This window comes from Chiloscyllium plagiosum, unplaced genomic scaffold (genome assembly GCF_037043375.1).
Source record: "Chiloscyllium plagiosum isolate Xiang-an unplaced genomic scaffold, Cpla_swu_hap1 HiC_scaffold_32, whole genome shotgun sequence".
NCBI lineage: Eukaryota > Metazoa > Chordata > Chondrichthyes > Orectolobiformes > Hemiscylliidae > Chiloscyllium > Chiloscyllium plagiosum.
This window is the reverse complement of record NW_028270170.1, coordinates 18475920-18493317: the sequence shown is the minus strand read 5'-3', so window position 1 is coordinate 18493317 and position 17398 is coordinate 18475920. Positions and strand designations below refer to the sequence as shown.

Sequence of the window (17398 nt, the reverse complement as noted above, 5' to 3'; positions counted from 1 at the left end):
AAAGGGTCTATTTCCATGTTGTATATGTCTAATGACAAAAATGTAATACTTTAGCTCAGGGATATGACCCATGAGATTAAATTGACATTGAGTGTGTTTCTAAACCAATCGGTGAGAGGACATAACAATTAGAACAAAACAATCAGTATGTGTGAGTATTTTTCTTTTATAGGTAATTTCTCCCCTTGCCTGAGCTGTAGTGACCCTCAGATCAAACTACCATCAGTCCTCTCTCTCTCTAATGACTGTGGTGACTTTACCAATTAGCAGGACAATATAATCAGTATGTGTGGGTTTTCTTTATTTATAGATAATCAGCACTGCACTGTGAGGCACTGATTTTACAATTGGATAGGAAGAAATGGGGGAAAAAAAAGTCGCAGGGTGACGCGTCTGAAGAATGAATGCAGTGGCTGTATCTTCAGTGACGTTTGAGGCCCTCAGCTTTACATTCCAGCTCCGGGTTTTCAGGTCGATACATCGTCAGAGAGCCCTCGCTGACAAATAGATCTCGACTTGCCTAGGACCGTGCATTTGAGTCGAGCTCGGGCCGGGGTTTCCTCAGAGATCCGCCGTTCGTTGTTACACCCGTTAGCGTGGTTTTATTTTTGTTGCTTTATTTGGGGGTGGGTGGGAAAGAGAAGAGAGGGAGAAGACGAGGGAAGAAGTGGGGGGTGGTGGAAAAAAGAAAGAGAGCCATGTCTGTGGAAGAAGTTAAAGAAGCGCCGTTAGAACAGGAGCCTCAGCAGGCAACCAAAGAGCTGGAGCCAGTGGTTACATACAAAGCCATTGTGCTGACTGGCTTCGGAGGCTATGATAAATTAAAAGTGGAGCTCAAGAAGGATACCCCGATTCCGAAATCAGGCGAAATTCTAGTCCGAGTCAAGGCTTGTGGCTTGAATTTCGCTGACTTGATGGCTAGGCAGGGTCTCTACGATAGACTGCCGGCTTCACCGCCACTCGTCCCAGGCATGGAGTGTTCTGGGCTGGTGGAAGCGGTCGGGGACGATGTGACCGACAGAAAGGTAAGCCGCTCCCTGCAAACCTGTTGCTTTCACCCCTTCCCCGTTTTATTTCTTCTTTCTCCACCCCACCCCCCAAGAAGTTGCATTGCTCAGATCTTTAAAGCCACCGCCCAAATCCTTCTGAGGACAACAGGGTCTTTGGAGGGAGTTAAGCTGCGTGCGGGTAATTTCTACACTTCCCTGAACCCAATAGAAAAGCAGGTTCGAGATCTTTCTAGTCTGCAATCTCAAATTTCGGGGTTCTCTTCCATGAGGAGCGGGTATCTTGCCCCCCCCCCCCCCCCCGCCCCCCAGAGTCAATTTAGAATCTGTTTTCCTGTGTGTGTGTTCTGATGCTCAATAGCCTTAGCAGATGTGTTCATTTTTTAAAATAAATGAAAAACAAAAGAATTACTTATTATCCACATGTGCTATTCAGACCTGTAGAAGTAGCTCCAGTGTAGTTTTACATTTACATCTGGCTGGGTGTTTGGAATATATTAAATAATCTTAGTAAAATAAAATGGAGTTCCATATGTTTAAATGAGTGCCACTCCCATCATTTCCTTCTGAGTAGTAATGGAAAGGACCTGTCCTTTTTGGATTTACAACATGCAATTTCCAATGTTTTGGAATTGGTTTCTGCAAATGGTATGAATAAATTATCTTTTTGAGGTGGAAAAGCATTTCCCTGTATATTATAGTACTTTGATTATACTTTTTATAAATAGTTGTTTTGCTCACTTTTTTTGGTTCTCTTTTGACTATTCATCATAACGTTATTGTCATAATATGAACTGAATTTTGTTCTTGTCTTTTGTGCTCCTTCAAACAGATGAAGTTAAGATGCTCTGTTTTGCAGTTAAATGCAGCATTTAGCTGTCTAGTCAGACTAGCGACGGAGATTAACAATTGGTCAGGTTTTTTTTAACTCCCTGCAGTGGGAGGTGCCAAGTGTCTAGCATCTCCCTGATCTCTGGGCACTCCCTGCAGGAGTGCAACTAATATGCAGAGTTGGCACTTCTCAGCCCTTGTTGGGGTGGGAGTGTAATTGATTTTTTTTTAAAAAAAAAGTTTACATGCAATCCTGTAAGTCAATACTCCCACTCCAGATTCCCACCTGACGATTTGGAATGTGCTGATTTCTTGATGGGCATTAGATACCATCATTCAGTGGGGTATGGGGTTATTCAGGTACAAGCCTCAAGGCAACAACATCTTTGGATAATACTAATGTTGAAAAATATTCTAGCATTTTTCAGAGGTGTGGCCAAACTAAAGATGGCGTGTATGCAGTGAAAGAAAATTGGGAGGAGTGGTGTGTGTAGAAGAAGCAAAAACTAATTGGGAGAGGAATTGGAGAACTTTGTCTGAGAGCTGCTGGTGGTGGCTTATGGGGAGATGCATTGATTATTATAGCACCAGAGTAGGTCACAGGCAGTGTCCCTACGCCTAGGCAGAGAGACTTGGCTGCAAATCCCACCTGCTGCAGAAGTAAGTCATAACATAGAAAATATTTATAAAGGATTAAAGATTTTAATTTGAGATGAGCACAGACAAGAGGGATTTGAGTGAGAAATTGAGCACGTCTAGCAGCACCTATGACAATTGACATGGTCACATCTCTAATTCATTGGAGGGATGTGGACTTCGCTGGCTGGCCAGCATTTATTGCCTGTCCCTAGTTTCCCTTTGAGAAGGTGGTGGTGATCAGTTGCCGCCTTGATATTACCTTTGTGCTGTAATTAACCCACAATGCCCTTGGGGAGGGAAGTACAGAATTTTGACCCAGGAGCAACAATGCATTTCCAAGTCAGGATGGTGAGTGGCTTGAAGGGGAACTTACATGTTGAGGTGCTTCTATGTATCTGCTGTCGCTGTCCTTCTATATGGAAGTGGTCATAGTATGGAAGGGGCTGTCTAAGGTTCTTTGCATTTCTGAAGTGCATCTTATAGCTACACTGTGGCTACTGAGTGTCGGTGGAGGGAGTGGCTATGGTGCCGATCAAACAGGCTGCTTTGTCTTGGGTGGTGAAAGTGAGGTCTGCAGATGCTGGAGATCAGAGCTGAAAATGTGTTGCTGTAAAAGCGCAGCAGGTCAGGCAGCATCCAGGGAACAGGAGAATCAACGTTTCAGGTAGAAGCCCTTCTTCAGTAATGGTAACACCATTGGATGTCAAGGGATGATGATTAGATTGTCCCTTATTGGAGGCCTTTTATTGTGATTTGAATATTACTTGTCAGCCCAAGCCTGGATATTGTCCAGATCTTGTGGCATTTGAACATAGAATATCTCCTCAGTATCTGAGGGGTCACAAATGGTGCTGAACATCATGCAACCATTGAAAATTCCCACTTCTGAAGTCATGGAGGAAAAATCATTAATGAAACAGTGAAGATGGCTTGGCCTCTGATGCTATCTGAGAAACTCCTGCAGAAATGTCCTGGATCTGTGATGATCGACCTCCAAAAACCACAACTCTCTTCCTTGGTGCTAGGTATGACTCCAACCAGTGGAGAGTTTACCCCCAATACAGATTCGAGTTTTGCTAGGGCTCCTTGACACTGGATTCAGTCGAACGTGGCCTTTACATCCAGAGCTTTCACTCTCCCGGCACCTATGTAATTGCCATTAAGCCAGCTTTTTATTCCAAGTTGCTATTGAATTCAAATCTCACCATCTGCTATGGTGGGATTTGAACATTAGCCTTGGATTCTGGATAACTAGCTCAGGTATTATGAATACCATGCTACCAACTCCTCTGCTACTGGACCTGCTGAGCTTCTTCACATATTGTTTTCCACTTCCCATCTCCAGCATCCAGTGTACAATGCTGCTGTTAAAATTCAGCCCATCTTACTCAGGATCTTCATGACATATTTTCTATGGCTAGGGGTGGGGAGAAGAATGTTAACATAAAATCTGTGGTCAAGATACCATAACCTTGCCCCTGTTAATATGATAGTTCGGTGAGAAATAAGCAGTCTGTCTGGCATGTGCAAGTAAAGGCTTGATAAGCAGCTCAGTGACCAGGATAAAACTCTGCCCACACCATCGTGTCTGGTGTGAGCAGGCTGTTTTGTTTTTGTGTAGCCTAGATAGAGTTTGGATGGGAATGGGGCTACCTTTATTCAATGGGTGCCATCAGAATTGGGGTTAGAAGCATTTACAGTTGAAGTATCAGTAGTTTACACAGTACATTTAATCAGCACGATGGCAGCGGTTAGCACTGCTGCCTCAGTGCCAGGGTCCCAGGTTCAATTCCAGCCTTAGCTGCCTGTCTTTGTGTGGAGTTTGCATGTTCTCCTCATGTCTGCATGGGTTTCCTCCCACAGTCCAAAGGTGTAGGTCAGGTGAGTTGGCCATGTTAAATTGCCCACAGTGTTGGGTACATTAGTCAGAGGGAAATGGGTCTTGGTGGGTTACTCTTTGGAGGGCCAGTGTGGACTAGTTGAGCCGAAGGGCCTGTTTCCACACTTTAGGAAATCTAATCTAATCAACTGCAATTGAGATTCATATCATCTGAGGTGGCAAATGGATGAAATGGTTATATAAAAATGTAAGGTATGTCATTAGTAATGACAAATCTTTTAAAGAATTCAGTAATCAAATTTTCATGAATAACATGGACAGTTAAATTTAATTATTTTGCCAAACCACTGAAAAACTTGTGGGTGTAAAACTGAGATGAGAGAACAGGAGTCATAACACAGTTGAGCATTTAAAACATTTTCAATTCTGCAGTTGAAAGAAATAAGTAGATTGCCAAGCAGTGGAGGTAGAAAAAGTTTAATCTTTTTACAAAAGAAAACAATGAAATAAATGTTGGTGAAACCAGAATGTGTGACCACAGGGCCAAGAATGCATTGAGCATGATAAGGTGGAGGTAGAGAATTTAGTGGCTTTAATTTTAAGTGCTGCTGATGATGCATGAAAGCAAATGTGCGATATTGTGCAGCCCCAAACTGTGTACATGTGCCAAGCAGCAGAAAGGGTTCAGTGAGATTTTGGACATTACTAAGCAATTAGAAGCACTGAAAGAAAACAGTGGGAATATGATCAAATCTTGAAAGATTGACTCCTGTACCAGACCAGAATATTTTGTTATCCAGATGCATGAGACATTAACAAACTTGTTTAGAAAGCTTTCTTGGCCTAAGGATATAAAAATTAAACCCTGACGCCCATTTAATTCACTGTATTGATTTAGTTAATGCCTAATTAAGCAAAACTGCTTGTTTGAGTAAACTATTCTAATTAGATTTCATTGTTTTGGAAGGCTGTGCAACATTTTGTGATCAAAAGTAATGAGGTGGGAGTTGAGAGATTAAGAGTTGTAAGATTTATTGGATTTGTGTTTAAAACTTTTTGTGGGGGGTGGGGTTTCATTCAGTCCAATTAAACAAGACGTCATTGCAAACTTGTTGCTGTGAACAGATACTGGTTCTTTTTGATTTGGAAGTAATTTCCACAAGCTCAAGTGATATAGTGTCAGCATCTATGACCTTCTTGTGAGAATGCTTTGGGTGCAGCTGCTTTGGGGGGGGGTAGTAGAATGCGAAAAAGAAAAGGCTTTCTTCATTTTTTTTTTGCAGTAGCACACTTTCTGCTCCAGGGTATGCTGAATTGTGGATGAATTTGATGTTAAAAGGGGGACGGAGCCAATACTGTGTTAAACAGCACAGTGTTTCTCTTCTCTTCCTTCTGTAGTCCTGACTGAGATTAGTCCTGTTGAAGAAATCATTGTGAATGACTATTTGCATCATATCATCTCATGCTGTAGATGATGGTCTATCAACATATTTGGTATCAACACATTTTGCTTTACCATCAGGGCATAACACCAGCCTTAATTCTGTTTTATATGTATCGTTGGTTAGAAATTGGTTAGTTAGTGCAGTTTTCATGATTCCCTTTTATTTGCATCATCAGCAATCCAATGAAGTCCCAATTGAACTGATTGGAACATGGCATGGATTATCTTTTTCAGGGCACAATGTGAACACTGTATATTGGAGTCTGACAATAGGCTGCTTAGGTTGGGTTGGTTGCCTGTTATTAAATGGGGAAATTAAAAACAGTGCTCCGTTGGGGGAAGAACCAATAAAATCTTTTTTAAGTAAAGTACATTTCATTCTGATTTGGATGATTGAAGTTTGTGTTGACCTGTAGTCGTCACCCTGGTTGCCTACCTCTTACATGACCCAGATCTGCTTATGTGGATGTGAGCAAGAAGCAAATGGTGTCCACCAATGTCCTGAGAGCCTTCTGTGAACAGTGGGCTGTTGTAGTTCTATTACTGTTTGCAATATGTTCTGTGACAAAACATTGTTAACCAAAATATCTGAAATCCTGCCAAATAGGCATCATTCTAAGGGTCCTCAAAGCGCACACAATGAGGTACCAGGCAGAAATAGCTTACGAAGATACAATTTCTCCTCTTTGACCTTTCACCTCCATGTGACGTTTTGTTTGTTACTACTTTTATCTTTTTTGTAGTTGGATTCCTGAAACATAGATCACAGGTAATTGGAAGTGTGGAGTACAAGGTTATTGATTAGCAGTCAGCCATGCCTGTACCTATTAAGATGCTTTTTTTTCAATAATCAATTTTGAAATTGACCCTGAAATCCAAGTTTAACTGTTAAATGAAGCATTCAGGCTGTCCTATTGTGAGGTTAGGGTGCAAGCTTAAGATATTTACACTTCAGAAAGTGTAATGAACCTGTCTAATGTGTGAATTAAATTTGGCAAACAACTAATTGACTTTAATTATTGGCAGCGCTATAGTGATCGAACATCTTTGGTCATAAATGACCAACCTCCCCATTTTTGACAAAGTCAAAGAACACAACAATGCTATGCATAAGTCCCAAGTTGTTAGCTGCTGCTTCCAACTCTAACTCAATGGCTCTTTCTCTCTATCTTTTTTATAGGTTGGTGACAGTGTAATTGTAATGAACAGAGCAGGATTGTGGTCAGAATTGGTTGTGATTCCGGCTAGTAATACCTTCCTGATGCCTGACGGGATGAGTTTTGAAGAGGCTGCAGCCATTCCAGCCAATTATGTTACTGCATATATGATGATCTATGACTTTGCAAATCTGCGCCCAAATCAGAGCATTCTCATCCACATGGCAGCTGGTAAGAATTCCTGTTGCTTTGTTCAATTTTTTTTTTTTTCCCCTTTGATTCACTTGAGTATGTTGTAAATGTGCACTGTGATTATAACCTAAAGTCTTTAACTGAATTTCTTTGTGTAAAATATGTACCAGTTTTATGCCCCATGTACAGTATACCTGTAAGGGACATGCTCATGCTACTGTCACTATCATCGCTTGTGACTTAAACATCTCCCTCCATCTTTCCTCAGATCACTTGAAGCCTAACACCAGCAGAAGCATGTTCCTCTCGTGACATAACACCTTAATGTTTCTTTAGATGCTCATGTGACTTGGGAATATAATGTTTGTGGATTGCAATAAATGTCTGTTGGATTCTTTAATACCTATTATAGTCACACCCAGTTTCTTCTATTGCAGGAGATGCTAATTGGGTAAATGTTAAAACAGCCAGTTGAATACAAACATGCACCAGTAGAGCAAGTGAGGTTTCATAATTGAAATGTAATTAGGTTGTTTAGTTTTCTCTTGCATTCATTTTGAGAATTGGGAATATGATGATCAGAAATATGTTTTGCTGCATAATTAAAATCCCAAAACCATAATAAGACTTGGGAAGCTGAAAGCTATATGAGATACAAGTGATGCTTCTGAGTTCTCCTTAACTAAATCAGTTTTTTCTAAAGTTAGCTTATACTATTTACAAAACCGATTTGGCAGTAACTTTATTTAAAACACAAGAATAGAAATTTTATAAATCTAATTGTGTACAAATGAAGTCTGTAATGCAACATTGTTGAACAATAGTCCAAGCTGCAACACTAATACAGTAACACACCTGATGCAGTTACCATCACATGGGATACAGCAGTAGTTTTAAGCATAACCAGGGCCCACAAACATGTCTCTGTTGGTGCAAGTTTCACAAAAGGAATCTTACAAGAGCTAGCTGCTTGAATAGTTCAATTGTATTGTGTATTTGAGGTCTTTGATTTAATATAATCTGAAAAATGTTAGTTGAGAGAATGCATGATATGAATGAAGTAACAATTTGGGGAGTGTTGGAGTGTAACTTCAGCCAGTAATCTTTGGCTTGAGTCACCAAGTTGATGATTTATTGAAGATGTGCGATAGAAAATGTGTTTGTGTTGCAATCAGCAATGAGAATTGTCATAAAATACATTAATTGGCACTACCAACTTGAAGCTGTATGGCATTTTAACACCTCTTTATTCCCTTTGAACCAGATGCAATTAGTAAATATTGCGTATGAAGTGTGCATATTCAATAAGCAACTACAAACTGATTCCTCTGCCAGACCTGAAGATGAGTTGTGCATGTGCTTTGTGAAAGAGTGCTGCAGCTTCGAGTGTTTAACAGCCTTTGACTGGAGATAACCACATTGGTCTCACTTCTGACCCCACCTCTTTAGTTGTAGGGTAAAGAATGTACTATTTTTACTTACAGCTGTTTTAGTGCTCCCATTTTGAACCTGCAGCACAAGTGAATGCTGAAAGGAAAGAGGTGATAGTCAATAGTGTATTTACATATAAGTGTTCATGCAAAATGCCATAGATGTTTGGAATATTTGATAGATAAGACAGCATTTATGGTGTTGAGTAAACATTTTCTCATGAAATATTGTGCTGAACATCTACGTTTCAATGGGAATGAATACTTGAGGTAGGTGAGAATATACATTCACACTTCCACTACACCACTGGGCATTTTCTCATAGGTGGTATTGTTTAGTGGGAAAATAGTAGGTAGCCAGTTGAGCTTGTTGAAGCAGTTAGCCTCCAACAAATGTATTTTCCAGGTGGACTCCTGGGGGTGTGAGCAATACAGTAGTGTGGAGGGGGCCTCCTGGTGGCTGACAGTGGGTTAGTTCTCCAATTAGATATCAGTGCGCCCTGTTTCCCATATCTACAGGCTGCTCTAAGTGAAGAGTCCCCTTCTCCCCTACTGTTCATCTCCCTCCATAATGTGGCATGGTATGGCCAATTTTCATATTTTAAACAAAAGAAAAAGGAGTTAAGAATAAAACTTATTTACGGGATGTAGGTATCACTCACTGGCTAAAGCAGCATTTATTACCCATCCCTCATTGCCCAGAGGGCATTTAAGAGTCTGCCCCATTACTGTGGGTTTGGAGGAACATAGGCCAGACTAGGCAAAGATGGCAGGTTTGTTTCCCCAAAGGACACTAATGAGCTGGGTGGCTTTTTACAAAAATCGGTAGTGGTCATAGTAGGGCCTCCCTCCCATCCTCCTCTAACCTAACTTTAAAGTTCACAGGTAAGCTACTCAGTGTTCTTGCTTTGGAGACAAAGTGTAGAGTAATGGCAGCGCAGGCAGTGGAATGTTCCTCCAGCCGGATGTTTGAGGTAGGGGTGACCACCGATACTCCTGCCAACTTCATCTGCAGGAAATGCAGTCAGATTCTGCTCCTCACAGAACGAGTTAGGGAACTGGAACTGGAGTTGGATGAACTGAGGATTATTCGAGAGGCTGAGAAGGTGATAGAAGCTAAGGGACATAGTTACGCCAGAGAACAGAGGTAGCTGGGTAACAGTTAAAGGTGGGAAGGGGAGGAAGTAGGCAGTGCAGGGATCTCCTGTAGTCATTCCTCTAAACAATAGGTATACCGCTTTGGATACTGGTGGGGGGGGACAGCCTAGCAGGGGTAAGCTGCAGTGACCGGGTCTGTGGCGTGAGGTCTGGCTCTGAGACTCAGAAGGGAGAGGAGGAGAGCGCTAGTTATAGGAGACTCTCTAGTTAGAGGGACGGACAGGCGATTCTGTGGGCATGGGCGAGACTCTCGGATGGTTTGTTGCCTCCCGGGTGCCAGGGTCCGAGACGTCTCGGACCGTGTCTTCAGAATCCTTAAGGGGGAGGGTGTGCAGCCAGAAGTCGCGGTGCACGTTGGTACCAACGACATAGGTAGGAAGAGAGGTGGGGAGGTCATTCAAGAGCTCTGAGTTAGGCTGGAAGCTGAAAGCTAGGACAGACAGAGTCGTCATCTCTGGGTTGTTGCCGGTGCCACGTGACAGTGAGGCAAGGAATAGGGAGAGAGTGCAGTTGAACACGTGGCTGCAAGGATGGTGTAGGAGGGAGGGCTTCAGGTATTTGGACAATTGGACTGCCTTCTGGGGAAGGTGGGACCTGTGCAAGCAGGATGGGTTGCACCTGAACCAGAAGGGCACCAATATCCTGGGGGGTAGGTTTGCTAGCTATCTTCGGGGGGGGGGGGTTTAAACTAATTTGTCAGGGAAGGATGTCGTGGAAATGTGGAACTTTTTCAAGGAACAGATACGACGTGTCCTTGATATGTATGTACCGGTCAGACAGGAAAGAAATGGTCGTGTGAGGGAACCTTGGTTGACGAGGGAGGTTGAATGTCTTGTAAAGAGGAAGAAGGAGGCTTACATAAGGTTGAGGAAACAGGGTTCAGACAGAGCAGTGGAGGGATACAGGATAGCCAGAAGGGACCTGAAGAAAGGGATTAGGAGAGCTAAGAGAGGGCATGAAAAGTCTTTGGCGGATAGGATCAAGGATAACCCAAAGGCATTTTATGCATATGTGAGAAACATGAGAATGACGAACGAGGGTAGGTCCGATCAAGGACAGTAGTGGGAGACTGTGTATTGAGTCGGAAGAGATAGGAGAGGTCTTGAATGAGTACTTTTCTTCAGTATTTACGAATGAGAGGAACCGTATTGTTGAAGAGGAGAGTGTGAAATGGACTGGTAAGCTAGAGGAGATAATGTTAGGAAGGAAGATGTGTTGGATATTTTGAACAACTTGAGGATAGACAAGTCTCCCGGGCCTGATGGGATATATCCTAGGATTATGTGGGAAGCAAGAGGAAATTGCAGTACCGTTGGCAATGATCTTTTCATCTTCACTGTCAACGGGGGTGGTACCAGGGGACTGGAGTGGCGAATGTTGTGCCCCTGTTCAAAAAAGGGTATAGGGATAACCCCGGGAATTACAGGCCAGTTAGTCTTACTTCGGTGGTAGGTAAAGTAATGGAAAGGGTACTGAGGGATAGGATTTGAGTATCTGGAAAGGCACTGCTTGATTAGGGATAGCCAGCACGGATTTGTGAAGGGTAGGTCTTGCCTTACAAGTCTTATTGAATTCTTTGAGGAGGTGACCAAGCATGTGGATGAGGGTAGAGCAGTGGATGTAGTATACATGGATTTTAGTAAGGCATTTGATAAGGTTCCCCATGGTAGGCTTATGCGGAAAGTCAGGAGGCATGGGATAGAGGGAAATTTGGCCAATTGGATAGAAAACTGGCTAACCGGTCGAAGTCAGAGAGTGGTGGTAGATGGTAAATATTCAGCCTGGAGCCCAGTTACAAGTGGAGTTCCGCAGGGATCAGTTCTGGGTCCTCTGCTGTTCGTAATTTTTATTAATGACTTGGATGAGGGAGTCGAAGGGTGGGTCAGTAAATTTGCAGATGATACGAAGATTGGTGGAGTTGTGGATAGTGAGGAGGGCTCTTGTCGGCTGCAAAGGGACTTGGATATGATGCAGAGCTGGGCTGAGGAGTGGCAGATGGAGTTCAACCCTGCCAGTGTGAGGTTGCCCATTTTGGAAGGACAAAAAGAATGCGGAATACAGGGTTAACGGTAGGGTTCTTTAATGAGGTAGAGGAACAGAGGGATCTTGGGGTCTATGTTCATAGCTCTTTGAAAGTTGCCACTCCGGTGGATAGAGCTTGTAAGAAGGCCTATGGTGTATTAGCGTTCATTAGCAAAGGGATTGAATTCAAGAGTCGTGAAGTGATGTTGCAACTGTACAGGACTTTGGTAAGGCCACATTTGGAGTACTGTGTGCAGTTCTGGTCGCCTCACTTTAGGAAAGATGTGGAAGCTTTGGAGAGGGTGCAGAGAAGATTTACCCGGATGTTGCCTGGAATGGAATAGGTCGTACGAGGATAGGTTGAGAGTGCTAGGCCTTTTCTCGTTGGAACGGCGAAGGATGAGGGGTGACTTGATAGAGGTTTATAAGATGATCAGAGGAATAGATAGAGTAGACAGTCAGAGACTTTTTCCCCGGGTACAACAGAGTGTTACAAGGGGACATAAATTTAAGGTGAAGGGTGGAAGGTATAGGGGGGATGTCAGGGGTAGGTTCTTTACCACTCCCACAGGCAGCGCATTCCATGCCCCCACCACTCTCCGGGTAGAGTCAGAATCTTTGGTGACCTTTAAGCGGCAATTGGATAGGTACATGGATGGGTGCTTAAGCTAGGATAAATGTTCGGCACAGCATCGTGGGCCGAAGGGCCAGTTCTGTGCTGTATTGTTCTATGTTCTATGTCACATGGTCACCATCGAGTTGAATTTTTATTTTTGATATTTATTGAATTCAAAATTCACCATCTGTCATGGTGGGTTTCAGACCAATGTCCCAAAACATTATTCTTGGGTTCCACATAGCTAATGAAGTAAAATAACAACACTGCCACCACCGTTCTCACCCCTCCTGGATTCATAGCTTTAAAATGAGAGCATCGTTTTTCTGAAAAGGCTAATTTCTTCAGTGCTGATAGCCCACTATTATTAGGGCTCCATTTTGAGAGCTGTTTGTCAGGCTTAGTTGGTTGGCAAACTCTCCCTCTGGCTAGATTCATTGGAAAATCAGATGCAACTGTTCATTACAGTGCTGACTACTTACCCCTCCCCCCAACACCTTAGGAGAGCTTGCCAATTGGATACAAAATTAGTTTGACCAAGGAGGAGACAGAGGATGGTGGTGGAGGCCTGTGACCAGTGGTGTTCCACAGGGATTGGTGCTGGGTCCATTTCTGACTAGGAGACATGGTTAGTAAGTTTGCCGATGTCAAAATTGGTGGTATATGGGCAGTGAAGAACATTCTAAGATTACAAAGAGATCTTGATCAATTGGACAATGAGCTGAGGAGTGGCTAGTGAAGTTTAAGTTTGGATAAATGTGAAGTATTGATTTTGGTAAAATGAACAAGGGCCGGAATTGGACAGTTAATGGTAGGGCCTTTGGTATGGCTGTAGAACAGAGACCTAAGGGTTCAGGTACATAATTATTTGAAATTTTTGTTTCTATTGTAGACAGGATGGTTAAGAAAGCAGTTAGCACACTTGCCTTCATTGCTCACACCACTGAGTATAGAAGTTGGCACATCATGTTTAGGTTGGATAGGACACTGGTGAGGCTTCTCTGGAGTACTGTGTACAGTTCTGGTAACCCTGTTTTTGGAAGGATGCTATTCAATTGGAGAGGGTTCAGAAAAGATTTACCCAGACTGGACGGTTTGAGGCGGCAGAAGAAGAATCTGGAACTTTTTCGGTTGAGCATTGACCTTGGAGAATTAAAAAGGCCTGGGGGCATAGGTAAGGGGAATAGCAAGGGCCTTTTCCCTAGGGGAGGGGTGTTTCTTTTTAAGGTGAGGAGGAAGCTTTACAAAGGACATGAGGAACAACTGATTTTATTGTAGTTATTTGTATGTGGAATGAAGTGCCAGAGGAAGTGGAGGATGCAGGTACTGTTCCAACATTTAAAAAACATTTGGATAAATACATGAATGGGTATGCTCTGAGGGATATGGACCAAATGCAGGCAAGGGGGACTAGTTTTGTTTGGGGCCATCACTGCTTGTGGACTAGTTGGACTGAAGGGTCTGTTCCCATGCTGCATGACTGCTATAAATTGGGTGATAAAGACCGGGTTTGGAGGTCCACTGGAATTCTTGTCCACGAACTAACTTTCTGGTCCTTCAAAGATATTAAACATTTCCTTTTTTTTAAATTGTACTCAAAATGGGTTTGGAAAGCAAAAGATGAATCCAACAAGGGTAAAGAATAACCGCAATTTGAAGTGTCTCATTCAGAACAAGCCCACTGATGTGTCCATGCCAAAGAAAGTGGACTGGGAGGAAGCCAGAGTGTATATTTTCTAAGCAGCCTATTCAGCGCTGCTATTACACACTGGAGCAGGTGGGACTTGAACCCTGTGACAAACTACTTAAGATCTTGATCTGCAACTTAATATTTTCAGTGAACCTTTATCTGGAGAAAGAAAGTGAATAGAATGGAGTTGTCCCATTGAGGAATATTGGCCGAAAAACTGGTTTGGCTGCTTTGCTTTAGAGAAGCAGTCTTGAGCATAGACCATTTACAAGCCAAGGTTGGAAGTATGGAGGCATCCCGTAATTGAAAGGCAATTGGACAAGTAACTTCTACTTGGTTGTGTGAAAATATGTAGCTGGGACAGCAAACCGTTTGTCACCAAGTCGACTTTCTCTTCAGTGTGATCCATAATCTGTCACTTCACTGTGCAGTCCAAACTATCATAAGACCATAGGAGCAGAATTAGGCAATTTGGCCTTTCACACCTGCTCCATCATTCGATCATAGCTTGTATTTCTCAATCCCCATGCTCTAGTCTTCTTTGCATAATCCTTACCAGTCAAGAACCTATCTGCCTTAAATACATTGTGACTTGGCCTCAACATGCAGTACGATGGCTGTGGTTAGCACTGTTGTCTCTCAGTGCCAGGGACCCGGGCTTGGTTGACTGTCTGTGTGGAGTTTGCATGTTCTCCCTGTGTCTGCATGGTTTCCTCCAGGTGCTTTGTTTTCCTCCCACAGTCCAGAAATGTGCAGGTTAGGTGAATTGCCCATAGTATTCAGGGATGTGTAGGTTAGGTGCATTAGTCAGTGGTAAATGTTGAGTAATAGGAGAGTGGGTCTGGGTGGGTTACTCTTCGGAAGGTCAGTGTGGACCTTTTGGGCCGAAAGGCCTGTTTCTACACTGTAGTGATTCTATTCTATGTCTTCTGCAGCAGTGAGTTCCACAGATTCACTAACCTCTGGCTAAAGAAATTCCTTCTCATCTCAGTTCTAAAAGATTGGCCCTTCACTCTAAGGCTGTTCTCGTGTCCACACCTCTCAGTATTCTGAGAGTTTCAATCATATTCCAGTCACTTTGTTTCAGATTTCCAAAGCCGTTTTCTGTTTAGAAAGTAGTTTATTCCTGTTATTCCTACCAAAGTGCATAAACTCTCACTCACTTTCCCACATTGAATTCCATCTGCCACATGTTTGCTCATAGCATAGCCTGTCCAAGTCCTTCTGCAGCCTCCTGCCTCCTCAACACTTCCTGTCCCTCCATCTATCTGTCATCTGCAAAGTTAGCAACAAATATCCTCCGTTTCTTCATCCAGATCATTAGTGTTTAGCATGAATAGTTGGCGTCCCAACACTGACCCCTGCAGAACTCCATTAGTTACTGGTTGCCATCCTGAAAAAGGTCCCTATATCCTGACCCTTGGCTTTCTGCCAGTCAGCCAATCCTCTATGCATGCTACTACCATACCCCTAATGCCATGGGCTCTTGTCTTATTTAGCATCCTCCTGTGTGGCACCTTGTCAAAGGCTTTCTGGAAATCCAAATAGATCACATCTACTGGCTCTCCATTGTCTAACTTGCTCATTATATCCCCAAAACATCTAATGGATTTGTCAGGTGTGACCTTCCCTTAATGAGCATTTCCAAACGGTCTGCAATCTCAATTTTAACAGTGGACTCTTAAATTCTTGTCAATGACCAAGGTCAGACTAACTGGCCTATAGTTTCCTGTCTTCTGCCTTCCTCCCTTCTTAAGCAGGGATGTTAATTTAGCCATTTTTCCAGTTCTTTGGTACCCTCCCTGACTCCAGTGATTCTTGAAACATCACTACCAATACCTCTGCTACCACCTCCAGAACTCAGGAGTGAGGTCCTTCTGGTCAGTGTGATTTATCCACCTTCAGACCTTTCAGCTTCCCAGCACTGTCCTTTAGTGATGGTCACTACACTCTCTTATCCCCACAGACTGTCTTGAAGTTCTCAGATGCTGCTGCTTTCTTTCACTGTGAAAACTGATGTAACCTGTTCCTCTGCCAGTTTTGTTCCCCATTACTATTTCTTCAGCCTTATTTTTCAGCAGTCCAATTTCTACTCTTGCCTGCCTCTTTTACCTTATTCATATATCTAAAAACCCTCTTGCAATCTTCTTTTATACTACTAGCTAGCTTCCTTGTATTTCATCATCTCCCCACTTTATTGCTTTTTCAGTTATCATTTGCTGAGTTTTAAAGGCTTCACACCTCTGCACCACATTCTGTTTCTTTTTAATCTTTTTGCTTTTATTCTGTACCTGACTTTCCTTGTCAGCCATGGTTGCCTTGTCCTCACCTTTTAGGGTGGTGTTTCTTCCTTGGGATGAAGTTCTGTTGTCTCCTGAATTACCTTTAGAAACTCCTGCCATTGCTATTCCACCATCTCAGTTCAGCTCCCCTTTTAGTCAACTGTGGCCAGCTCATCCTTCATGTCTTTGTGGTTGCCTTGACTGAATTGTCAAACTGTTACATCTGATTCCAGCTTCTCCATCTAGAATTCACCCTGCAGTTCGATCGTATTATTGTCAGTACGCATCACCAAATCCAGAATTGCCTGTTCCCCAGTGGGTTCTATCTCAGACATGCCATGAATTCATTTCTTGATCTGCTACTGATTTTCCCAATCCATCTGCACGTTGAAGTCCCCATGATTACTATCATAGTGCCTTTCTTGTATACCTTTTTTCCATCACCTGATTTTATTTTCTTCCCCACATCCAGACTACTGCTGTGAGGCCTGTACATAATTCTCATTAGTCTTTCTTTTTCCCTATGTGGTTCCTCAGCCCTCGCCCCCACACCTTTCAACTTGACATCATTACTTGTTAATTTAAATTCACTTCTTACAAACCAGACAACTCCTCTGCCTGTCATTTCATGAGGATGTGTATCCTTGGATATTTAGTTCCCAGCCCTAATCTCTTCACAACCCTGTCTCTGGAATGTCCACGACATCGTACCTGCCAATGTCAATTTGCACTACAAGCTCACTTGCTTTGTTTTGATTTCGAGATGCTGGTGTCAGACTGGGTGTACAAAGTTTAAAAATCTCAACACCAGATTATAATCCAACAGGTTTAATTGGAAGCACTAGCTTTCGGAGCACTGCACAACCACTTGATGAAGGAGCAGCACTTTGAAAGCTAGTGTGCTTCCAATTAAACCTGTTGGACTATAACCTGGTGTTGTGATTTTTAACTTTGCTTTTTGTATACTACATGCATTTAAATACAACACATAGTCCAGTGTTGACTGAAGCCCCCTTCCCATAGTTGTTTCCTTATCTGCTGTGCCTGAAATTAGATTTCTGACCTTTTTTTGTCCATATGCTCTGTCCTA

The 17398-nt window shown here is 42.8% G+C and overlaps 1 protein-coding gene across 2 annotated transcripts in view; it reads left to right on the top strand.

Annotated features, from left to right (window-relative positions):
- Positions 1-669: 669 nt before the first annotated feature.
- vat1 (vesicle amine transport 1) overlaps positions 670-17398 on the top strand; it is a 52531-nt gene continuing 35802 nt past the window's right edge. For both annotated transcript variants that reach the window (XM_087977842.1, XM_043675016.2), the window contains exons 1-2: positions 670-1025; positions 6942-7149. In XM_087977842.1, the coding sequence (XP_087833968.1) occupies positions 699-1025; positions 6942-7149 (535 nt within the window). In that variant the 5' untranslated portion in view covers positions 670-698. The remainder of the gene's footprint in view (positions 1026-6941; positions 7150-17398) is intronic.